The sequence below is a fragment of the Chenopodium album genome, chromosome 27, assembly GCF_948465745.1.
Source record: "Chenopodium album chromosome 27, dcCheAlbu1.1, whole genome shotgun sequence".
Taxonomy (NCBI): Eukaryota; Viridiplantae; Streptophyta; class Magnoliopsida; order Caryophyllales; family Amaranthaceae; genus Chenopodium; species Chenopodium album.
Window position 1 is genome coordinate 33,213,195 of NC_137860.1, and position 25,200 is coordinate 33,238,394.

General features: G+C 36.1%; 4 protein-coding genes and 1 pseudogene across 6 annotated transcripts; 4 read left to right on the plus strand and 1 right to left on the minus strand.

Moving 5' to 3' along the window:
- Positions 1–943: 943 nt before the first annotated feature.
- Positions 944–2,501, plus strand: LOC145619413 (protein EXORDIUM-like 5 pseudogene; annotated as a pseudogene).
- Positions 2,502–6,007: 3,506 nt separating this feature from the next.
- Positions 6,008–6,438, plus strand: LOC145620107 (metallothionein-like protein 4A). Its single transcript, XM_081674753.1, has 2 exons — positions 6,008–6,143; positions 6,279–6,438. The coding sequence occupies exons 1-2, from the start codon at positions 6,058–6,060 to the stop codon at positions 6,436–6,438; spliced, it is 246 nt and encodes an 81-aa protein (XP_081530879.1). The 5' UTR covers positions 6,008–6,057.
- Positions 6,439–6,874: 436 nt separating this feature from the next.
- On the minus strand, positions 6,875–9,961 carry LOC145621155 (uncharacterized). Its single transcript, XM_081675886.1, has 5 exons — positions 9,716–9,961; positions 9,075–9,258; positions 7,775–7,981; positions 7,399–7,590; positions 6,875–7,310 (listed from the first exon to the last, which is right to left on the minus strand). Exons 1-5 carry the CDS (start codon positions 9,796–9,798, stop codon positions 7,185–7,187), a joined length of 792 nt encoding a protein of 263 aa, XP_081532012.1. The 5' UTR covers positions 9,799–9,961; the 3' UTR covers positions 6,875–7,184.
- Positions 9,962–11,900: 1,939 nt separating this feature from the next.
- Positions 11,901–17,734, plus strand: LOC145620418 (uncharacterized). Its single transcript, XM_081675092.1, has 9 exons — positions 11,901–12,499; positions 13,096–13,150; positions 13,248–13,326; positions 13,436–13,481; positions 13,577–13,675; positions 14,877–14,945; positions 15,022–15,379; positions 15,488–15,642; positions 16,476–17,734. Exons 1-9 carry the CDS (start codon positions 12,020–12,022, stop codon positions 17,406–17,408), a joined length of 2,274 nt encoding a protein of 757 aa, XP_081531218.1. The 5' UTR covers positions 11,901–12,019; the 3' UTR covers positions 17,409–17,734.
- A 2,230-nt stretch (positions 17,735–19,964) lies between these two features.
- LOC145621230 (disease resistance protein RGA2-like) lies at positions 19,965–24,944 on the plus strand. Of its 3 annotated transcripts, none has more exons than XM_081675972.1 (2): positions 19,965–23,714; positions 24,747–24,944. In XM_081675972.1, exon 1 carries the CDS (start codon positions 19,996–19,998, stop codon positions 23,698–23,700), a length of 3,705 nt encoding a protein of 1,234 aa, XP_081532098.1. In that variant the 5' UTR covers positions 19,965–19,995; the 3' UTR covers positions 23,701–23,714; positions 24,747–24,944. The 3 variants fall into 3 exon arrangements, with proteins under 3 accessions (XP_081532098.1, XP_081532097.1, XP_081532096.1); XM_081675971.1 differs by lacking the exon at positions 24,747–24,944 and adding an exon at positions 23,868–24,726; XM_081675970.1 differs by lacking the exon at positions 24,747–24,944 and adding an exon at positions 23,797–24,726 and having other exon boundaries at positions 19,966–23,714.
- The last annotated feature ends 256 nt before the right edge of the window (positions 24,945–25,200 follow it).

Consider the following 25,200-nt stretch of genomic DNA (forward strand, 5'->3'; position numbering starts at 1 on the left):
TTTCATACTAGTACTATAATTTAAAATTCTGTTTCCCTAGAATAAAAGGCACCTAAATTCTGTTGAGAAACAGAAAAACAAAATCCACTCCACTCACTTAAATTCTCAATAATTACCAAAAAAGAAAAAAAAAAAAAAATTTGAGGAATATATAATGGGATAATATCCTTCCTTTTCCCTATTGCAAAATACTCTAGTACTTCTCGATTCCTCACGCAATTTTGAATTTTTAGTTCTGAATTTTCATTTACATGTTATTCAAGGCACGTATTTGATTATCGATGATTTAGTTAGTATTAAAGATTCACGATAATAATCATGATAATTTTGCATTCAAATACACAAAACTGTATGATGCTTCTGTATACGAATGTATAATGGAATTGCTACTCAAAATCAGGCAATATTCATGTAGGAAACAACTATGATAAGAGTAACATATTACTTAGAACTGTTAGAAGTTCCTAATCAATACAAGTACCATATACATACATAGATGTATATAACAATCGTAAATACTAAGCAAGCCTTATTTCGTGAATAATGCTCTAGTGAATATCGAGCTATAGCTTCTGCAATTAAAACCTTAGCAGTGCCAAGGTTGAATGTGCGTCTCCAATATGTGCTCCACTGTGGCACTGTTATCTCTAATAATGTTATAATGATTCCTACTGCTGCTGAATTGCTCGTCTATACTATACGAAATATATACTCGAACGCCCCGCTACATTACTCGTATAAAAACAATAATGCAATTAACAAACATTAGTATAGTAGTACAAAAATTAGAACCACCCCTTTAAAATTTTCCTCCATGTCCAAATCCCCCAAACAACAAAACATTCAAAGAAGCCAAGTGCCCACCAACTGCAGCTGTCTCCAGCCCATCTCCTACTCCCTCTTTCTCTCTCCTCTTTACCACCTTCTATAAACCCACCTCCTTCACTTCACTCCTCTCACACCCTTTTCCTTTTCCCCCCTTTCTCTCTCCTCTAAATTCAAAATGTCAATCTTCTCTCTCCTCACTCTACTCCTCTTCATTTCAGCTTCTTCAGCTGAACAAACATTTCAAACCCTAAACTTAAACCCAGAAATCATAAACCCTAGAATTTCTCCCCCAAAATCACTCTCCTCCAACAAAAAATTCGAGGGTTCTTCCAATCTCGTCGACCTCAAATACCACATGGGTCCAGTTCTCTCTAATTCCCCCATTAACGTTTACATTATCTGGTATGGTAAGTGGGCCCCTTCTCAACAATCCCTAATCAAAGACTTTCTTCACTCTATCTCCTCTTCCTCCTCTCCTCCTTCCTCCGCCAAGACTCAAACGGTGTCGGATTGGTGGAAGACGGTGTCGCTTTACACCGATCAAACCGGAGCTAACGTCTCCAGAAACCTCCTAATCGCCGGAGAATACTCCGACCATAAGTATTCCCATGGAACCCATCTAACCAGACTATCCGTCCAGCAGGTCATAGCAAACGGCGTCAAAACGGCGCCGTTCCCAGTAGACCACAAGAACGGGATCTACCTCATTTTAACCTCAGTAGATGTTACGATGCAGGATTTTTGCCGGGCAGTTTGTGGGTTTCACTACTTCACATTCCCGTCTCTTGTCGGGTACACGCTCCCTTACGCGTGGATTGGGAATTCCGGCAAGCAGTGTCCGGAGGTTTGCGCGTACCCATTTGCTCTGCCCGGGTATATGAGTGGAGGCGGCTTGGCTGCGCTCAAGCCGCCGAACAATGACGTTGGAATTGATGGTATGATTAGTGTTATTGGGCATGAATTAGCGGAGTTGTCGTCTAATCCGTTGATTAATGCGTGGTATGCTGGTGAAGATCCAACTGCTCCGACTGAGATCGGTGATCTTTGTGAAGGGTTGTATGGTACCGGAGGAGGTGGCGGGTATACGGGTCAAGTAATGAGGGATAGAAGTGGTAAGACGTATAATATGTTTGGGAAGAATGGAAGGAAGTTTTTGGTTCAATGGATTTGGAGCCCTGTTTTGAAAGCTTGTGCTGGTCCAAATGCCATGGATTAATAATATAGTTAATCATATATTCATATCTTATGATTATGATTAGGTTATTATTATGATTAGTTTTGTAGTATAAGATTTTTTTTACCATGTATATTAGTGTTGTTATATGGTGAAATATTACTCGTATTTTTACTATGAAGATCATGTAATTCAAAGGATTGTCACTTGTCATAGTTGCCAAGTTGTTATACATGATAGTATGATACATACTAAGTGATTCTATCACTTGAGAAAGGTGAAGGTGTCTTGGATTGGAGCAATTGGCCGAAGATTGAACTTATTTCGTGGGATAACTTTTAAGACGGGACCATTGGAGGATTGGATTCGATTTGAATTTCTTGAGATTTTTAAGATGAGAGGATTGGGTTCGATTGTCAATGTTTTGGTATCGGGTGTTTGCATGTATTCTTTAAAGATTTTAGTGTAAATAATGAACGTGTTTTAATTTTTGGAGACATTGTTGGATTTGTTATGATTTTTTGTTAATGCTTTAAAAAAGAGTCACTAGAATCTATATTTAGAAAAATTTAAGTATGGAAAAAAGGTATGTAACAAAGACACATAGTCACACACTAATACAGAGTACATTGTTATGAAACATGTCACACTCACGTATCAAATTTGTACAACTAATGTCCAGGTAGAAGATTGAAGGGATGGTGGAAATTTAAGCAATTATATGCATTTATTGCTATGTTTATCATCTTTGAATGTTCATGCTATTAAAGGTCATTTCCAATGACTACTATATTCACAATATATGTACTCTATAAGTTCAAAACTTCATATAATGAACCTTAAAAGTGTTACGAGTTTAGTCAATTAAATTGAGTACACTTTCCATGTTTCATAAAAGTAGTTAAAATGCATTTGTGGATGCGAAACTAGCCAAATTATTTGTAATTAGACAATGTGATTACACAGTTTGACGTTAGATAGATCAACAATCTACTAGACAAATACACAATGAGTTTCCCGGCTATATGCGTGGAAGACTGGAAGTTGATGTGTTGTTAAAAGGATTAATTTGGACATAGACATCGAAAGCAAGCAAGGAAGCTAAGTTGGGTTCTGAGATTGATGAGGAAACACCGTTTTGTTTTTTGGACTAGAGTTTGAGCAAACTGATTTTGCTCTTTTTAACGATCCTCATTCATTAATCCATCAACATATCGCAGAGAAGTCAAAGTCCATGCCAAACTATTGAAGACAAAGTTCAACCCTACGTCAGCATATATGTGCGATTGTATTGACTTAAGGATATTTGGCTTAAATTACATCAAAGCATTCACATATACAAGTACTTTTTTGGAAAAAACAAAGAATTCTTTCCATCCCACATTAGTTTTTCCAATCTATTTATTCTAAAAGCTTATGAGTATTTGGAGATGAAAAGGATTTTTAAAAACTTGTTAAAAGATAAAATAAAACCAAATCAACAAAGTGTTCCAAGTCTTACAACTAAAAAATTTGTTGATTAATTGGCCTTCCAATGCTTTTAACGTAATAGTATTCTCTGTAGTAAATCGTATTCTATCAATTTATTGTAAAGCAAATCTACTCGAATTTAGCAAAAGAGAAGACTATAGTAGCAAAGTGAAAATTACACTTACCAAACGAAAGGATACAAATTATAACATTAGTTGAAATGTGATGATTAGTTTTCCAAACTTTATTCAATCGCTTTATGAAGATTGGACTTAACCTCTCATATCATGGACTAAAAGAGAGGGCACATAAATGACGGAGGAAACAGAACTTGGTAGCAGACAAATTGATTGTCCTTTGATTCCATGCTTTGTGATTTAGTGGCCTTAATATAATTGTTTTATTTCCCTTACAAATTTTTGCTAAGGGTCTACAGCTCATTCATGGGACCCAAAAGAGATGAAACAGAAGCACCTCCCCAAGATATTTATATCTTCTAATCTTGTAAGGCCATGCGATCCATGCAATTGACCCACAGTAGTCAATATGTTTTTTTTTTTTTTTCCTCATTTTTCTATTAAGTAATAACAAGTTATTACATTAGATCGAAATCTTATACGGGTTAATTCAACTTTAATAGCGAGAATTAAGATCTCTAAGGTTGTTTAGGGGGAGAGTACAAAAATCTTAATTAATATGAAAACGACTCTTTAATTCCAGAGGTTAAGGCCACATTATCTACATACTTCAACCAAAAAAACAAAGAGTTACCCTTGAAAATTACAAATTAGTCTGACTACTAAATAGGGAAAAAAAATCAATACTTTATCCTACTATTGAATTTCTCCTTTTGATATTGATTTCATGTGTTTTTGCTACTTTATTTAGGAGAAGAAAGAGAAGTAAATAATGAGGTGAAATATATGAAGTATTTATCAAGTGAATAAAATGTATCTAGTAGCTTACAATTTTTTTTGTCATGCAAGCTTCATGATTTTTTATTGAACACAATTTCTTATATTTCTTCGTCAGTGTTAAACAATGTCAAATGCTTGTGCTAGACATTGCCTAGTTGGCTAGTTAAACAATGTCAAATATGTTGTTGGTCTAAAATGAAGTGCCAAGTTTCCACATTTGTTAAAGTGTCAAGTTCATCCCATTTTCATTTACATTTTATTAAGAGTTGTATATGTAAGATTAAAAAGTAGAGATGATATGTAGGGATCATGGTAGCCAAAATCAATTTGAAGCAATATGTTAGAGACAATACTCTCTTCAACCGTGGCATATTTCGGATGCTTGAAGGCCCTGCTGACTCGATATTTTATTTAAGTGCCTCGGTTTGACTTTAGCCTACTATTCACATGCACCACTTTAACTAGTACTCGTATTAGTGTTTTTATACTTCCTTCGTTCTTTTATTATTGCACCATAACGGTTTGGCATTAATTGTTTAGCACAAAGTCTTATATGTGGCTGGCCACACCGTGTGGCCAACAACTATAAGGGTTACTTCGTTAGTGTAATGGGGGTTACTTGGTCAGTGTTAAAGGGATTACTTTGTCATTTTTATAAAGTGACTCGGACAATGCTATAAGGGTTACCCGGTCGGTATTACAGGGGTTACTTAATTAATGTTATAGGAGTTACTTTAAGTTGTCACACGATGTGGCCGGCCGCACACAAGACGAGCTGATTTTTTAGTAGTGGAAAAAAGGATGAGAGAGAAAGGTAGAAATATAAAGTAGCCCATGTGATTGCATACACAAAAAAAAGTAAGTGTTGAAAAGCAAGGGGTATAATAGGTATTTGTAGTGTGAACACAACTATTTCTTTTCCTAAAATGGATGTGGTGCAATATTTGTAAAACTTGCTTAAAATGCCAAGTGGTGCAATATTATAAAAAAAAAAAAAAAAAAAAAAAAAACGATTTAAGTATATAACATCAAACATCATCACATTATTAGAATTGCTTCTATCCATTGTTTCTAACTATCAAAATTTTATAATGTATACTTATTAATAGGATTTTATTAGTCAAAATTATACATTAGCATGTATACTATTCAAACTGAGACGATGAGACACAAATATAAACAGGGGGAGTACTAAAATGGACGAAAAAAAGAGTATAAAAATAAACCAAAGCAACTGTCGAGATAATGAACAAGACATTGGGCCATTTCTCCTTTTATACCCATTAAAATAGAGAAGTTGGGCCGTTTCTGTCAACCTTAACAAAGACGTAAGCAAAAACAGGCCACTCGGCTGGGGTGGGCTAGTCGGTGCGCACGAGCATTTACAGACCACAGTACAAAAGATAGAGCCAGAGAAGTCTAGATCTCAAACCAAACAAAACAAATATTTTAGTTTAAACTGACATATCTTCCAAGAACATTGCAGAACATACTTGTACTGTACTAGTTTAGATTATGCCACGTACTACTTCTGCAGTGATTTTATGCCACGTGGTCTTTATGGCGGTGTAGTTGTTGCTTGTATAAAATGGGGGCAGTGTAGGTAGATTTTGTGATTGAAAAGAGAGACAAAAATAATTGAACAAGTACAACAAAAAAGAGGAAGAAATGGCAGATATAAAAGGATCATCAACTGCTGGTTGTAATGAGAAGTGTGGTTGTCCTTCACCTTGCCCCGGTGATAATACTTGCAGGTTATTTTACCCGCCTTTCCTAATTATATCGCGTTTTCATGTTTTAGTGCTTGTTTAGTTGACATAAAAATTATATTGTGTTTAAATATCTTTGTCTTTGAGACAGTGACTAAATATGGTTTTATGGTGGGATAGGTGCACAACATCAGGAGGAGATATGGATCACAAGAAATGTTCGTGCGGGGAGCATTGTGGGTGCAACCCGTGCAATTGTAGCAAGACGGAGGCAACGGGCACAGGCAAGGCTTCCTGTAAGTGTGGGAGCGGCTGCAGTTGTTCAACATGCTCGGCTTGAGGAGAGGATGGAACAGTTGTGTTATTGAAACTGTTTTTATCAAGAGTCAACTTTTATTAGAGTCTTGTATTGTACCTTCTATATCAGTCTTGTATTGTGTATGACAGTTTGTTTGGATATCTGAATAATAAAAGTTTCAGTTCAGTACTTCAATTTGGCAGGTTATTTTACTGGCAGTGATTTTCATGAGAACTACGATAAGCATCACTTAATTCTGATCAGAATTGCATACTAAGATCAGCTAAGAAATCTTCGATTCTGAATATATAAAATGACTTAATCCCAAAACAATACTAGCATCCTTAATTTGGGATGCAGCTTATATCGCAGTCTTCTGTTTAAATGGATATGTAAAGCTTCATTAGATGATTGGTTTAAATGATATTGTACAATTAAGACATGTAAAGATAGAAGTATGATAAAATAAAGCAGAAACTATAAAAAGCAGAATTTATTTAACATTATCATATGTTATTACTTCTGTTACAGGGAAATATAAAAAAAAAAAAAATTGTATGTTGGATTGTTGGTATGAAAATCTTTGTAAATTGCAATATCCATTTGACTACTTACAAGCTGAGGTATGGTACCATGGAGGCATGGACTTATGAGCTAACTACAGTGCTAATGTTTCTTTTGGTGATGATTTAATTGAACAACAAAGCATAACAAAATCATTTACAGTTCTCTATCATAATTCAACCAACTTTTCTCGTATATCCAAGAGAATATAACTTGATAACTTCTTACTCTATTTGGTATGTTATTGCATGCTCCTTCCAGAAGTCGTCCTCAAGGTATCGCTCATGGAAGCAAACTTCTCCACTGTCCTTCACAACCACAGCAGAAATGCTTCTGGTGCCATACCTTCCCTAAAAATAAATATAGATGGTTAACATCATTTTCACAAGGATTTAAGCAGAAATTGATGAATGGAGAAGAGCGAAGAATGGGAATCACCTTCGGAGAATGGAAGTCAATGAAAATAGAACTTAGTTGATACTCAAAATGGGGAGGGTAAATTCCTGGAAGTGAGCTTTTGTCTGCTTTTGTTGTATCCATCATCAGATTTTCGACCATTTCATTCACATGTACTTCACCTTCATTGTATGTGTCCATGAGCTCCTTAAAGTTATGGTGAAGTCGTAGAGCCTTACCACATTCCGGCAAAGTAGAAAGTAAGAATTATTGAATTAAAGTGATAGAATCAAGAAACAACTTGTTTTGCTAGATCTACAACAGAAAAAAGGAAGAATATGGAGAGAAACGAAGAATAAAGGGAGAATTAAAAAGGTTTTTGAGCGGTAATTAAGTTAAAAGAGGCAGATATACTTACTTTAGGCCAAGGTGAATCTAAACTGCTGTTGGTTAAAACATGAATGCCAGGTGAAACTTGCAAGGCAGATGGTTTATTTTCTTTTGGCCTGTTGGTCACGTACACCATTGTTTTGGAGTGAAGATCTGCCAGTATCAAGTTAAATCCATTATACTGGTCAGACTCTTGTATTATCTCATCAGCAAATTCAGCAGGATCTTTCTTACACTGTTAAGAAATAATCTGAAAACCGTCAACTCAAGCTGACAAAAAAGTGTAAAATTTGTCACAGAAGCTGATGACAATTCGTAAAAAAAATGCCAAAATACAAGACTTTGAACCGTCAATACTGGTCCATTTCGATTGGAAGAGACTGAAAGTCATCTAATCATAAATCATTGAGAGGGCCAAACAACTATACAGTTAAGTTACTTACTAGCTGATATGTTGCTAATTAACAGATGGTAACTGGCGAGATTCCTGGCAAAAACCATCATCTCAGATTGAGAAATTACTAAGAATGACATTGGATCCAGGGAAACAAGCCACTACTTCAGAACAATACTTCTTCAGTAAACATAGATATAGGTTTGAACTGCATGAAAGAACCAAGGATTTTATGGTCAGGGAAGATGGAATGGTATAGGGTATCTGTTATCATCTAGTCATCTACATTCTGCGCAAAAAACACACGTCTTGCTTTACGCACACTTACAAAGTTACAAGTGCACACAATTGCATCATCAACAAGATACTAGCAATTTGAAGGCCAGTGTACCTCAAATCAGCAAGATTAGATAATTTAGCTTCAAGGGACATATAAAGTCTTTTAAGTACACATAGTTTTAGCTCTTCAAGTAAACTCATGTCTTGCACTCCCACACAAATTGGGGTATCCAATTATCCATAAATGTCATCAAAAAACTATAATAAGCCAACCACGAAATACAAATAAACCATCCAAGATCAATTTTGATATAATCTTCCATTAGAATCAGTTTGTATTTCCCTTGCTTTATCCACATTTTATATATTATTTCCTAGTCTTGTATAGTTGTATTATTAGGTTCACTTATTTGACTTATTTCCCAAGCCTATACAATTGTTAATTTGTATATAACGTGACACGTTCCCGAGAGTTCAATCAAGTTAGTTGATGACATTTTCTGAAACTTTATCAAACATCACTCAAATTCAAGTGCAAAGAATCATATTCCACCAAAAAGCATGAAAATATATAATCTAGGAATCAAATGATAAGTAATTAGTTCAAGTAAGTAGCAGGAGCAAAAAGTGACCCACCAAATAAAAAGAAGATTACCTTAAGAAAACGAACAGGCAAGTCACCTCTAGTCCTAGCAGAAGGAAGAGATTCGGTTTCTCTAAAATTAGTAAGAAAAGCTACTCTTCCATTTTTAGAACAAGCCAACCATGTCCCACCTCCAACCTCGTCTTTTCCGCCAATTATGTCTTCTCCTTCCCACCATCCTGCTGGTTTTGTTGGCCTTCCACAGAAATTTAAATTAATTCAGATATACCCACTTCATTATTTGGCTCAAAAACATCAAATTAGGAGTATAAACTTTTTAAAAATCAAAACTTTCAGTATACCCACTTCATAATTTTGCACAAATCTTCAAATTTAGGAGACAAGTAAGAAAGAATAAAACTTTTAGATAAAACAAGTTCATAATATTGATCAGAACATCGAATTTAGGAGAAAAAAAAATCAAACTTTCAGAAAACCCACTTCATAATTTTGCTAAATCATCAAAATTAGGAGAAGAAGGGAAAAATATGATTAAAATCAGAATGATCAAACTTTACATAGAGCAATTAAGAAAGAAAATCAAACTTTGTGCATACCCTGTTCACAATTACATCAAATTAAGAGACAAAAGTTTGAAAATCAAACATTTAGAAAGAAATTAAAATTTGAATAGAGGGTGAATAGAGATTTACCGAGAATGGTATTCGTCACGATTGAGGAGAAGAAGAAAAGGGTAGAGTGGATGAGCTTGCCATAGAAATACAGTGATGCACATCACCTTCCTTTTGTTTGCCTTTTAATCAACCTGATTTCAATCTGTAATTCGATGTTGTTTCTTCAAGTCAATCGGTGAAGGAAGTTGCGACTTGTTGTTTCGTGAATTTCTTGGATTGTTGTTTTAGTTTGGCTGTTTTAATTACCGTGGATCAGGAATTGACTCATTGAGTGAGTGCATCGACACGTTTAAATGGCAATTTGGGAGGCGCATTAAACTTCAACAGCAATGCCTAGTTAATCTTCTTTCAAAAAAAAAAAAAAAAAACAAAAACAAAAAGGGTTCTAGTTAGACCTTGTTCACATTTACAAGTATTAATTTCAGTTCAGTTCAACTGTTAATTTTTTTCTCTCATAAAATATTTATTTCAGCTCAGTTCAGTTTAGCTCCAATCAGTTCAATAAATGTGAACAGACCCTTGATCTATTGATCTTGCAGATTGGTTGACCTTTATTTTTATTTTTTAAAAAAAATTTGTTTTAGGACGAAAGATTGGTTGAGTGCTTGAGGCTAAGTTTAGTTCACTTCAATTCATAGTTTTTATACCCCAATAGAAAATATAAATTCAAATCATCAATTCATAATCATCATAGTGTGATTTCATATCTATGAAAATTACATAATTGGAAGCACATAATACAAATTAAATGAAGTTTCGTTATTTTTTTTTATATAGATTAGCCTCCTATAAGATCAAAGTTTAGAAAAATAAATAAAATAATACAATTAGATTTCATTAGGGAAAAAAATAAAATTACTTGTTTCATTTTTTAAATTGTTATACATTGAAAAACTTAACAAATGCAATTTTTTTAGATGGCTATGCTTCCATTTTTGACAAACTATTACTTTCTAATACGAGTATAATTATTCTTTCCTCTCATAATCCCCACTCAATTCCACTACCACTTTTTTTTTATTACTCTTTATGTCCCTATTTCTCAAAGAACATGTAATTAAGGGGGATAGAGGAAGTATAGGAAAGAAAAAAAAAAAAAAAAGTAGAGATAATTGTATGGGATTAATAAAAAAACAAGTGAACATTGGATGGAAAAGTTAAAAGTATGAAATGATATTTTTGGTTTTTTTGTATTTTATTTGTATGGGAAAGATAAAAGATAAGTATGGTTATGACGTTATGTGCTATTTTTAGAAACAGACACACTGTAATAATTTATTAATTGTCTCCACCAAATTATTTATAATTTTTTAATACACAAATTACCTTTCATGCCTCTTAATATTTAAGTCAATTAAATTACTTAAAATTATGTATTGGTCAAAGTGTAATACTTGAAAGAAAAAACGATGGGAGTAATTCACACCAAATCATGAAAAAAGGGTTTTCTTAAGATCATATAAGCAAAATTAAAGTGAACAAACATAGTCTAAGTAAAATTGAACAAATGTTGGAAGCATAAATGTTCATGCCCAAACTTGCAAACTAAAGTATGAACACGGTGGTTTTTTTTGGCCGAGCTTGGATCTTGAACTAAAATTGTATTTTACGTTTACTCAAACTTGCACATTTTTGGAGTCAAGGTGGGCTCAGATTAAAGATGTATACAACATCCGCTTGTTGTTAGATTTAAAAAGAGGTATAATTTACGAGATCTAAAATTTTCATTTATTACATTTAAAATGAAATTGAGGTAGTAATATATTCTGTAAATTGATAAATTGATGTTGCTTACATGAAGAAAAAGACTCATAGAAAAATGGTTGACTTTTTCATTATATCCAATATTTAGTTATAATAACTTTAAAAATGTTGTATGAAAATCAAATCAAAACTTCATTTTTACAATCTCTATAGGAAAAATAGAAATAAAAACCAAAGTTCAAATGGATTTTTTTTTTTATTTTTTTTTTATTTTTTTAATTTATTTTTAACCTCTACTAAAGATCATAAACTCATCTTCATTAGGATCAAATTCATCAAAATTCATCAAAATGTTAAAAAAAAACACATACATATCTGAACTCACAATGTCACGTGTCAGTTGAACCACACGAACTAAGTTAAGTGTTTTTCACGTGACTAGACTGCTCCCCTCCTCCTCCCAAAAAAAAAAAAGAAAAAGAAAATAAGAGGAGAGAGAAAAATAGAAAGGGGGGTCTCACACACACAACCAACACCCAACACAGCAGCAGAAGAAAACCCAACTCTTCTTTTCTTTCCCCAAAAAAAAGAAAAAAAAAAAAGAAAAAGAAAAAAAAAATGGGTAAGATAGTGGAGAAGAAGAAGAAAGGTCGACCATCTCTGTTAGATCTTCAAAAACGTTCCTTAAAACAACAACAAGAGCAACAACAACAACAACAATCTCAACAAAAAATTCGGAATCATAAAATTAATAAAATCCCCAATTCCAAAATCACAAACCCTAGCCCTAATTCCAATTCCTCCGCCGGAATTCGCCGATCCACTCGCCGGAACCCTAACCCTAATTCCGACCCCGACGAGGATACTCCTTCTGCTACTAAGAAGCAATTGAAGCTTGCTAATTTGAAATTGCCGAAAAATGAAGATGATGATGAGGAAGAAGATGATGAGGAGGTTCTGGGTAAGGGTAACTCTGATGAGGAGAGAGAAAATTCGGGTTCGGAATCTTGCCCGGATGATGGTGCTTCCTCGGGTTCTAATCTTAAGAAGCGCAAAATTGATTCAATTTCTCATGGATCTGGAGTTGAGGAGATTAAGGTTTATATTTTATTTTTTAATTTTAAAATTTTTGTATTGATTTGGGTTTATTGTTGGAGAAATTGAAATACTGACATTTATTTTTGTAGTTGATAAAAGCGCGGGTTTTTTTTAGTAAGCATTGATTTTTGGTTTAATTTGTGCTAATTTTTGAAAAATCGTTACTACTACTTCTTCCTTGAATTTCGCGCATTTTAATTTCAAGTGAGGGTGACGCACTTTGACTCAGTCTCTCTTTTCTTGGTGTAAGAATTGTGGAATTTGTTATCTTTTTGGCTGCTGATTTTTTTTTTTAATTTTTGGGTTTCTGTAAATTGGGTATTTTTTTTTAATTAATTAATTTTTGCTAAATTAAAGGGGAAAAATTATTTGTTGTTGATTGTGGGCATTAAATGATAAGACTGTCGTCTCAACAAAAAGTTCAATTTTGTCTTTACTTTAAAAATATTTCCTTTTTTAAAAAAATAAAAATAAAAATAATGGTTGGAGTACTATGTTACTATGCAAGTTTTATAACTGTCGCTTTGCTTGAGTATTTTTGCTTTATTATTGTGGATAATATATAATGCTGACTGATATGGGGTTTGTTTTTGCAGAGTGAAAAGCACAGCAGTGCTGTTGTAACAACAAAGCAGGAGAGAACTCAACAAGGTTTCTATCTGTTTTATGTATCATCTTAAGTGAATTGTTAGAATTGTGATTGTTTTGATCATCTCGTGCTGAATGTCGATTTCGATGATGTTTGCAGAATCTAAGGTCGATGATGGACCGATGACGCCTTTGCCTGATAAAAGTCTTTTGCTTTTTATTCTTGATAGACTTCAAAAGTATGACCTTTTTAGCTAAATGGAGTTTTAATCTCGCTTTTTAGTGATTTGGCTTTTTGAATTGTGTACTGAGTATATACTTAGAGGATGGGTATTTTTCTATGATCAGGAAGGATACTTATGGAGTTTTTGCAGATCCCGTGGACCCGGAAGAGGTGAATTGAAAGTAGTGATGATATTAAAATCTTTATGGAAGTTGTTGTCAGTTTGATTCTTGTTTAAATCCGTTCTCTGTTTTTGTGGGGTGCAGCTTCCAGACTACCATGAAGTTATTGAGAACCCAATGGATTTTAGTACTGTAAGGAAGAAACTTGCCAGTGGTGCTTATGCTAGCCTGGAACAATTTGAGGTTTGTTTTTGTCTCCGCTTTCTTCTTTATTTCTTGCTGCATCATATTGGGGTAGAGTTATGGTTGGTAGTTGTAGGGCTTACTCTGCTCAGCTTTTGTTCTTTATGTGTGTGAAAATTGCCAACTATGTAGTACAATTCTACATACTAGGGATTTTTTTAAACAGTCCATTTCATCTTCTTGGTTGGTGCTTTCACTGATTATCTATGGTGAGTTGTAATTAGTAATTGAGACTCTGTGACCATGATCATGGTTATATTAATTATAACTGGATGAAGAGCCATGGGCCTCTGGTAAGCAGTCTATATATGAGAATGAAGCCCCCCGGTAGCTATAGAATTTTCATCGCCAGCTTTCTGATTGCCTTGTGAATGCAGTGTTGGAAGGAAATGGAGCATATTTGTCAGTAGTTCCTTTCTGTGTTTAGAGGCTGTGTTAAGCTCTCTTTTGCATTATTTATCATTTACATGATTTGCTTTTTGTCAGTGGAGGTCCTCCTCAGAATATTTTTAGATTCTTAGTTTCAAACTTTCAATTGTTTTGGAGGTTCTCTTTAAAACTCAGGAGTTTGATATCTAGATTTTTGCTGGGAATTTTGCTTACCATGCGACTCCGACTCAATTTGTCTATTGCTGTCCATCATAGTTTCATCTATAGTTATGCTGCATGTATTTTGTTAATTTCTCACCCAGTTTTCCTTGATGCTTAATAGAGACATGAACGTCAAGTTCTGAGTCTTCTGACCTATGTGATTTCTTCTTGTCTTCTTAATTTTTTTACTGTGTCTGTGCATTAAAGCCTGGAAGACTATAATAGAGTTGAGTTATTAAAAGTAAATATTGTTATATTATTTTAAAAATTAAGGGACAAAGATGCAATCCAAGATCTGCGGAACTATGACACGTTCAACATTATGCACTTAAATGTTATTTTAAGGCTAGGTATTAATATCTCACATGACTACTATAGGTGTCTGTTGTGTACACTGATTTCCTCAAAAAAATGTGATACTGTATTGGTGTTGAAAACTTGTTTTTCTTTTCTTTTGTTTTGGGTGGGGGGGAGTGTTGGTGTTGGCTGGTTTGGTAGTCTAGATCTCTGTGTAATGTTACAGCCATGTGTTTGAATGATTTATGTAACCGATTATTACTGTATCTCATACCTCCAATTTATATCCTTTTCACCTTCCCTTGTTATGCAGAAAGATGTCTTCTTGATTTGTTCCAATGCAATGCAGTACAATGCTCCGGATACTATCTATTTTCGACAGGTAAAAAGACTTGCTTTTATTAAAAAAATTTGTATGCTATGTATGCCTTTCTTTTTAATATTGCTTTTCTTACTAGGCACGGTCTATACAAGAGTTGGCTGTAAAAAATTTTGATAATCTAAGGGCAGATAGTGATGATAATGAACCAGAACCAGAACCCAAGGTTGTAAGAAGGGGAAGACCGCCAACAAAGAATTTGAAGAGACCTCCAGGTAGACCTCCATTAGAGAGGGCTAGCTCTGACTTCTCCGAGGCAACTCTTGCTACCGCTGGGGGAAATTCTAATCGATCCAATAATGAGGTGAGGAAGGCATCTCATTCAGATAAGTATGGATCAACTGATACATTTGCACGATCCTTGTATGGTTCTCGTGTTGGTGAGACTTACATTGGCTGGTCTGCTGAGAGATATGATAGAGCTGATGACATGTTAGGTAAGCATTCATCATGCTTATGGGCTCCCCTGAACCATTCAGTGTTTCTGTATCTTGTGCTTTTCTTGTTACTCAGGAATTTTGATGTTCTACCTGTAATTTTGCTAGGGTCTGCTTCAAAGGGGATTTTAATGAAGCATGGAAAAAAACATATTGTTCTTGATGAAACTAGACGCAACACATACAATTCCTACTCCCTAACTTGTGGACAGGAACCATCAGTATTAACAACCTTCGATAAAGAGAGAAAGCAGTTAATTGCTGTAAGTATTCATCACTTGAACTGATAAGGATTGTGAGTGTTGAATGTCTTGTTAGACATGAAGCCATTTTCTTTGCATTTAATATAATATGCTTGAGTGTGGTTTGAGTTGTTACTTGGCACGGTAGCACAGTATCAGGGTGTGATCGAAAACATCGTAATCCAGAAGGTTTAGAATTGGACACTGACTTATTGGCATGGTCATTAATAAAGCTTTGATTGTGGTTTTAGTTTTTACTCGGCAAGCTTCAGAATGATATCAGGCTGTCGGCCACATCGTATCTTAGTTAGAATTGAATACCAACTTATTGGCATGGTCCTTATAATAAATCTTGAGTGTGGTTCTACTTTTTACTTGGCAATGCTCAGCATGATATCCGGCTGTTGGCTAAAACATCGTAATCTAGAAGATTTAGAAGTGGATGGTGACATATTGGCATGGTCAAATAATTACCTTTTTTTAAAAAAAATTATTATTATTATTATTATTATTATTTTATTTTATTTTATTTTATTTTATTTTATTTTAATCCTTTTAGAAAGTAATTGAGTTGGTATGGCCGTATGGGTGTGAATTTTTTGGGTTGGTAAGGGTGTGCGTTTTTTAGGCTTCTTTGTGAAATTCATGTATCCTGTGAGTGTTGATCTCACCTTATATATCTAGATGACGTGCACTAGGGTATTAGATTTTTTTGTCTTTCATCCTCTGTGGTCCGATTAATGGTATATGCATAAAAGAAATGCAATATCCTTGAATTGCTGTTAGTCCCAAATTGAAAGTTTGGACGTTTCTTTCTTCTGCTCTCTGACTTTGTTTTTTTCTATGTTTCCCAGGTGGGGCTTCATACAGAGTATGGTTATGCGAGAAGTTTGGCACGGTTTGCTGCTAAAATTGGACCTGTTGCGTGGAAAGTCGCTTCAAAGAAGATTGAGAGATGCTTACCTGCTGCTGTCAAGTTTGGCCCAGGATGGGTAGGAGAAAATGAAGCTCCTGCAGAAAGGCCGATGCAGCAACAGTCACCTGCTTCTGTTGGTCAACAAAACCCACCATCCTCGTTGCCTGCACCTACAGATACAACTTCTACTCCTACTCAAGGTGTAGCAGATTCAAGTGGTGATGGATCAGTGCAAAAGCCAAAAGGAGAGCAATTGTCTGAGACACATAAAGTGAGTAATAAATCAAACTTAAACGAGGAGTCGAGCAAAGCCCTTTCTCCTCCAGCTGTTGGTAATGATGCTACTCCAGTTACTTCTTCCAAAGTGTCCAGCACTGGTGCTGAGCCCAACTTGATTGCACCTGAAGCTAGTGCAAGTTCACCATCGACAACAATGGTCAGCAAATTAAATAATGGCACTGGTTCCATGAGACCCGGAAATCCACATCCCATTAATCAAAATTCAACTTTGCAATCCCGTATTAACGGGGTTAATGGTAGTTATGGGCTTAATTTTGCGGCCCAGATGGGGAAAATGATTGGGGCAGCTAGGCCTACAATGTTCAATCAGTCCAATCCATCAATTGTGACTGTGTCCAGAACTGAGACGCAGAGTCCTCGGCCTCAGACCATTGATAATAATGGTTTTGGAGAAGCTAAGTTGGTGGAAAACTCTAGTACAATAAAACCTATTGAAGGTTTACCGAACGTGGGGTCCAATCCAAAGGTTGGTTCCACACCGCCTGACTTGAATGTTGGATTTCAGTCGCCAGGATCTCCAGTTTCTGGGAAGGCTGATTCAGTGCAGCCAGATTTGGCATTGCAGCTCTAGTCTTCAGGTAATTTTTCCCCTTTCATTACTTTAACGCCGGTGAATGGGTTTCAGATTGTTGCACCCAATGAGTAGAGTAGAGAGAGCGAGTGTCTCTCCTCTTTATGGGGCGATTGCGTTGAAGCCTTATCTAACTGTATTCTTAGTTGAGTAGTTCGTGTACAGATTTGCGTATGGAAATTCTTAGGTTAGCAAGTGATGAGGCCTCATGTAACATTAATTGGAAGCTGTGTTGTAGACTAGAATTTATTTATGTGCAAGATCATATAAATGTTATACATAAAAATTGTTGCTCAAATTGATAATAACATAGTTGAGTTTGTTAAGTCTTGAATATGTGTCTTCCAAACCGCTCCTTATTTCTTAAGGTGTCCTGAACCCAGGAAACGGGCCTCATTTTGGACACCTGAAATGATTTGTATTCGGCTATTCGCCTTTGATGTTTCAACTCAGCCATGGTATTCTCTTGAACTTTTTCTCCTTCAAACGTTTATTTTTTCACCAATTATTTTTTAATTTTTTCTTTATTTTTTCGTATATGGGATAATGATGCCTTCTAAGTTTTCTACATACGAATACTACGTACTCGTAATTACCAACGATATGAAAAAATAAAAATAAAACCTGACTACTAAAAAGTGGTGAGATCATATATTCTTCACTTGTGTCCCAACTAGAGTTGGGCATGGGCTTGGTTGGCAGTTTGGCACAAAGGTCGATTAGACACAGCAAGAAAATGGGTTGACCTAGCAGGTGAAGCATGCTAGTGTGTGAGCATCATTTTCAAAATTTGGCACGATCACAATCATGACACCACACATTCTAACGTTGTATAGGCTCTATTTATACAAGGTTGGCTCCATATGACTTTCTTGAATTGTCTCAGACAATCCTCATTTGAACACGAGAATTGTAAGATGACTTAATGTAATACGGAGTACGAAGTATATGTTACATCCTTTTGCATTAAAAGTAAGATGGCTTGAAGACTTGCCCCGCCCGACCTGTACCCATATGGCTATATGAACATGTCTATGACGTAACCAATTAAAAAAAAAAATTTCAAATGCTATCGCTCTTATCAATATATGCGGACAATGCCACATCTACAATTAATGGGATATTAGAGGACTAAGCTATTAATTCTTTGGTTCTCCATAAATCAAATGGAGGAATCGGAAAGTCATGGAAATCTGTTTGTAAATAAGTACTGTAATATTTTCTCACACAATAGTTGTCCCATTACGAAATTCTGATATTATTTGAAGTTTCAAATACTACGTAGCATACTAGCACTCACATACTATACTGACAAATAACACAGATTAATCTGCTGTAAGGAAAATATGTTTACCAAGGATTCAGTTACGTAGTAAATAAAATCCACAGGCTGTTCCGTCAGAGGCGTTTTGCAGTTCATAGAATCATAATTGTAATTTGTAAGCTCCTGTAGGAAAATTATGTTCTCAGCTAATTTACTACTTGTCTGAAAAAACACTCTGATGTACGTAACCTTCATCCAGTACGGGTGAATTTTAAGCTATACAGGAGATAGAATGCAGACAGCGAAGCATTTCCATTCCTGAATCCTGATATCTGCTTAAAGCTGTCTTATTGGTCTTACACATATCCGGGTTAAATGACCTGATAGCACTTGATCATCACAAAATTATACTCCGTAAAAACTAAATAGGCAGATTTAATGAAGTGTAGTCTTTTTAAGGAAGTAAATTCACTGTGAAGCAATTGTCTAGAGTAGAAACTGCTGCAGGCTTGCAGCAGATATTGTTTTGAAGTTGAGAACTCTGTTTAATCTTTACTTCATGTTTCATCCAAAACTTTGATATATAACATTTTTGGTGAAATGGCTTCATTTTTCAGCTCTCTCCATCAATGTCATCCTCTCCGTGGGTGGACTTTTAGCGCCATTCCCGTGTTTTCACTCTGAAGACTTTGTCAAATTCCTCTCCATTCTGCCGATACAGTGATCAGGAAATGTATGTATGATGTATATATCTACTGGGAGGTCCTACAAATAGCCCAAGTCAAGTAAACGGAGGAAAATCTAATGTGAAAGGGTTCAATTTCTAAGCATTTTATTAATTTTTGATTTTGTCTACTCTACGCTTGCTAACCATGAATTAGCCTCCCCAGTCCACAAAGGTAATAGCTTTTTTCAATTCTTATTAATTATTTACCACTTTTATTCTTAAGTCTTAGTCTTTGTCTGCATCTTCGTTGCATTCCTCTAACAATCCTCTTCAAAAAGATAATTATAAAAATTATAACAGTTTTTCCACCAGAGTTTAACGTATAATATATGTAAGAACTAAGAAATAATTTGGAAATTTCATAGCAAAGTTATTTTCCTGAAAGTTGATTACAGATTTACAGAGCATTTTACTAGTAATTCCTCCTTATGACTCATAGTCATCGGGCTTTATTGTGCTGTCTAGATAATCTGTATTATACGTGCACATAAATTCAAATCAAACCATTTTCTATTATTGTTTGCATTTTCTTCATCACTTTTTCTTGTAAAAGTACTGATTGATTACTCACAAGGAAGTGAAAAAGTGCAGTAGGAATGGATGTGTCAGTAGTTCTCACGCTGGTACAAACTCTTATCCAACTGCTGGACACTCCCATTGGAGAGGAAATCGAATCCTTATGGGGTTATAAATCCCAGCTTGAGAAACTCAAGGCCACTATGTCCACCATCAGAGCGGTGCTCCTTGACGCTGAGAAGCAAGAGAGACAGCAACTTGAGCTCAGCCACACATTACAAGACAAACTCGGGAGGCTCAAGGAAGCCGTTTACAAAGCTGATGACTTGTTTGATGAGGTTGCCACTCTTGCCCAGCGCAAGAAGCTCATGTCTGGTAGCAGTGTGAGGAAAGAGGTACGCCTTTTCTTCTCTCGCTTTAATCAGCTCCGTTCTGCTTTCAATATGTCTCGTCAAGTTAAAAAGATCAAGGAGATATTGAATGATGTTGTTAGAGATCATCATGGCTTTGGCTCGAGACCACAGCATGGTCATGAGGTATGCGAGGTGAAAAACGAAAGGGACTCTCACTCTTTTGTACACGAGGAAGATGTTATTGTTGGGAGAGATGAAGACAAGAGGATAGTGATAGATATGTTACTAGACAGTTCTGTTGCCGAGGATGTTTCTTTTGTGACTATAGTTGGGATGGGAGGGTTGGGGAAGACAACTCTTGCCCAACTTGTGTATAATGATGAGACAATTGAAAGGGAATTTCCATTGAAGATGTGGGTTTGTGTCTTTAATGATTTTCATACCAAATTGCTTCACAAATTACTCACATCTGTAACAAACCAAACAGATTATGCTGGCTTAGAAATGGAGCAGCTCCAGAGAAGATTGCGACAGGAACTTGAGGGGAAGAAGTATCTGCTTGTTTTGGATGATGTTTGGAATGAGGATTTTAATAAGTGGCACAAGTTGAAAATTTTGTTGATCGGAGGTGGTAGAGGTAGCCGAGTTATTGTGACCACACGCTCTAAGAGGGTAGCAGACATGGTGGGAAACCGCTATATGTTTGAATTACATGGTCTTTCAGAGAGAGACTCCTGGAGCTTATTTGAGAGAATGACTCTAGAAACTGGGCAGGATGAAATTGAGCCCTACTTGGTCAATACTGGAAAAGAAATTGTCCAAAAGTGTGCTAATGTTCCTCTTGCCATAAGGGTTGTAGGAAGTCTTCTTCGAGGCCAGGCAGAAAGTAGGTGGCGATTTTTGAAAAACACTACCTTGGCAAACATAGAACCTGATGAGAATGACATAGTTCGTGCATTGAAGATTAGCTATTATTATCTTCCGTACCATTTGAAGAGCTGTTTCAGTTATTGTGCTGTATTCCCCAAGCATTACAAGATCAAGAAGGAGGATTTGATCAGTCTCTGGATGGCACAAGGTTTTATCGTTCCATTAGGCGGAGAGAGTCTTGAAGATGCTGGTGAGGAGTACTTCATGAATTTACTGCAAAGGTGCTTCTTTCAAGATGTAGAGCGAGCTGACAATGGTGAAATTCTGACATGCAAAATGCATGATCTGATTCATGATCTCGCTACAGAAGTAGCTGGAGCAGAAATCTTGTCATTCAGCTACGATACAAGCTATTTTGATAAGAAAACTCGTCATCTATTTGTCAATAATACTGTTGGTCGAAAAGATTTTAGAAGATATTTGACCACAATGAAAAGAATGCGTACAATTTTGAACATAGGGTACCCCAACCCTTTAGAAAGCCCTGAAGTGCTGCTTCCAAAAGTGAGATATTTAAGGGTATTAGATTTACACGGGGCTTCATTTGAAAAGCTACCGAACATGATAGGTGAATTGTTGCATTTAAGATATCTTGACCTGTCTAGTAATCGTATTTTATCTGTGTTGCCCTTGTGCATTACCGAGCTTTATAACTTGCAGACATTCTTATTGCGTGGTTGTGAGTCACTTAAAGAGTTGCCAAGGGGCTTCAGAAAATTAGTTAATCTTAGGTGTCTAGATATATTTGATTGCAATAGTATGACACATATGCCTCCAGGGATGAATAGTATGACCTGTCTCAATAAGCTAACTATGTTTTTAGTTGGCGGTACAAGCAGTGCTTGCTGTTTGAGGCCAGTAGGACGTGCTGGTGGACTTAGCGACTTAAAGTATCTCAACAATCTCACTGGAAGTATGGAAATCAAGGTCCACAGAGGTTTTACATATGATACAGCAGAAGCCAGGAAAGGCGGGCATCTGATACACAAGCAAAATTTACGGGGTATAAACATATGCTGGACACAAAAGCTTTGTGGAATGGATAACTCCAGGTTTATTGAAGATGACAGTGAGGGTACTAATGCAGAAGCATTACTTCACGGCCTGCAACCCCACCCCAATCTAAAGTTGTTTGGATTGTGGGATTATCCAGGTGTGAGGTTTCCGAGCTGGGGGAGCTCATTGGTGAATAATCTTGAAGCTTGTCTCCCGAATATTGTTGAAATTGAACTTTATGGATGTAAAAGCTTGGAGCATCTGCCATTATTGAGCCAACTGCGTTATTTGAAATCCCTTGAACTTGTTGGATTAATCAAATTGGAATACGTGGAGAGTATTTATGGAGACGAGGCACCCACAGCATCAGTAGTGTCAAGAAAAGCAGTATCAGTAGCAGATGACTTAGTCTTCTTTCCATCCCTTGAAAAGCTTGTTCTAGGAAATCTTCAAGAGTTGAAGGGATGGTGGAGATCATCATTGCATCTCGATACAGACTCAGGCGACAGTGAGGCCGAAACATGCAAAAAATCTTTCCCCCGGTTATCTTATCTGCATATATCGTTGTGCTGGAACCTGACAGATATACCTCTCTGTCCAAAACTGGAAAAGTTAGAGTTGAGCAGATTCAATAAAGCATTGGGCCCAATAACTAGACCAAGAAGTGAGAGGAGATGCGTTGTTGATGCAAGGTCTTCCTCTACAGAATCAAATAGGCTGTACCCTGGTGATGATTCTCCATCAACATCAAGTACTCAACAGACGCAGCAGGAGCAGCAGCAGCAGCAGCAGCAAATACTAGGAGGATTGAAGGAAGTTAAGATTGATAAAGTAGGGTATCTGAAATCCTTGCCCCAAGAGTCTTTTCAGAGCCTTTCTCATCTGGTGGTAAGAGGTGACCATGATATGGAAAGTTTAACAGAGGAGGCAGGGGAGCTGTTCCGAAGTGGCCGTTTGTCCTCTCTACACTCCCTTGTAATTTCTGACTGCTCCAATTTGAAGAGGCTATCAGGAGAGGAAGTGTGGGAGCATCTCACCGCCCTTAAGAGCCTACATCTGAAGTTGCTTTCTGAGTTGGAGTTGGATGATGATTATGGAGATCTCAACACTCTAGGATGCACAATCGAGGATAATCATGGCCCTGATACTGACATTCCCTGGAAATACCTTCATCAGACTCTACATTCCTTGGTATTATGGTACCTCCCAAAGCTGGTGAAGCTACCAAAGGGAATGAACTGCCTGAGTTCCCTTCAATTCCTCCAAATTACAAACTGTGACAATTTTGAAGCCCTACCATCATGGATAGCCTGCTTCTCATGTCTCCAGTCTCTTGTGATTCGGAATTGCAAACGACTGAAATCACTACCGGAAGAGATTTGTCACCTCACTTCCTTACTACAACTTGATCTACGGGGATGCTCGCCAGTGCTAAAAGAAAGATGCCAGGAATCCACTGGTGCTGATTGGCCTAAAATCCAGCACATACCTCGCATTGATGTCTAAAGGAAAATAAAGAGGTAATTATCATTCTCGCTTGTGATTTATTTATTTTGGTCTGTTGGTGACAAAATGATTTTAAGTATTGATCATTATTGATAGGCGAGCATAGGAATCTGCAGAAACTGGGATGATAAATTCTTCTCTAAGCAGACTTAAACATTATCATGCAGATGTGAGTGTCACCAGGATGACTACCTGCAACTGAGGTGATAGCTTATGAACGTTTTAATGGTCAAAGGAAACTTGCTTCAAAGAAGACCGGCAGATGTTCTCTGTGAAAAAGTTGGACGGGGTTTAGATCTGAGAGTTAAGTTTCTAGTGACCGTGTATGAAAACTGGAATAAACTGTCTCTGATGGTCTGACCTCCGACATCAGCTGTAATATTATGAACTGAATAATGGCCTCAACTGACAAAATTGAAGCCACATCTCTAATTGTATGTTTAGAGTAGTAGTTGTAGAGATTTTTGTATTGATGTTTGCTAGCAAATGAAGTAATACCTCCTGTTACAAAATTACCTTATGACCTGGTATATATATTTTTCCTAGACTGTGTAAAATCAGGGGATCTTATCTTTTGCAGTAAATTGCTTGTAACTTCTTATAAGCAATTCAACTAAACATACGAAATTAAAGAGAATCTACGCTCATAAATCTTACCATACGTCTATACATATTTGTTCGTGTAACATATACCTGATATACGTAGTAGTAACAGCAAAAATGTTAAACCTCATTATTATGGAAACTATTCTATAAAATTCATTAGTGTTGCTCTCTTTCATTCCATACGTTTGGGTGTGTGTGATTGAGTTGTGAGGTTTGCATTGCATATAATGTCGGGATAGACATCCTGATCTAGACATTAAATTGAATAATCTGGAACTAGCAGTGCTAGTCCTTTAAAACATTATCCTTTCATCAAGTAATAGATTTTCCTAGATGTATATTACTTGGCTACAATTGATTCTTGCCACATCCTTTTTGTCTCTCGTTTTCTTATGGTCCAATTTCTTGTTCACTGACCTGGTGTTTTCAATGTGACTCAGGTAGGGCTGCATCCAGTTATCGGTATATGCAAGTATGCAACGAGTTTGGCGTGAGTTGATGCTAATCAAGGACCAGTTACTTGGAGCGTCGCTTACCCTCCACAGGTATAATGAAGAATATCTGCGTCACTGTCTGCCGGGCCTCAACTCTCAAGTCAAGTAAACGAAGGAAAATAAGGGTTAGTTGTGGTTCTCATCTCTAGTGAATACAACTTGTACAAATAAGACAATGTGGTTGCATTCCGTAATTATTCATGTCACATTCACATTCATTGCAAATTGAAAGAGTAAACTAATGAGAATTATAATTTGAGTTCATACCCAGGAAAATGGACTATTAATCCTACCCCCTGGGGCCCTGGGCGTATTATGTCATTTTAAAATACTTATTTGGTTCATAAAAAGGAAAATTATAATTTATCATTAAAATAAACCTTCATATGGTCTAAGGTGT

Bases quoted from the DNA above. Each gene is read 5' to 3' on its own strand.
- LOC145620107 (XM_081674753.1), top strand. From the start codon at position 6,058: ATGGCAGATATAAAAGGATCATCAACTGCTGGTTGTAATGAGAAGTGT. The intron at 6,144-6,278 runs GTTATTTTACCC...ATGGTGGGATAG, and splicing joins CCCGGTGATAATACTTGCAG to GTGCACAACATCAGGAGGAG.
- LOC145621155 (XM_081675886.1), bottom strand. From the start codon at position 9,798: ATGTGCATCACTGTATTTCTATGGCAAGCTCATCCACTCTACCCTTTT. The intron at 9,259-9,715 runs GTAAATCTCTAT...TTTCTGTGGAAG, and splicing joins CGTGACGAATACCATTCTCG to GCCAACAAAACCAGCAGGAT. The intron at 7,591-7,774 runs GTAAGTATATCT...GAATGTGGTAAG, and splicing joins TAGATTCACCTTGGCCTAAA to GCTCTACGACTTCACCATAA.
- LOC145620418 (XM_081675092.1), top strand. From the start codon at position 12,020: ATGGGTAAGATAGTGGAGAAGAAGAAGAAAGGTCGACCATCTCTGTTA. The intron at 13,676-14,876 runs GTTTGTTTTTGT...CTTGTTATGCAG, and splicing joins CTAGCCTGGAACAATTTGAG to AAAGATGTCTTCTTGATTTG. The intron at 15,380-15,487 runs GTAAGCATTCAT...TAATTTTGCTAG, and splicing joins TAGAGCTGATGACATGTTAG to GGTCTGCTTCAAAGGGGATT.
- LOC145621230 (XM_081675972.1), top strand. From the start codon at position 19,996: ATGGATGTGTCAGTAGTTCTCACGCTGGTACAAACTCTTATCCAACTG.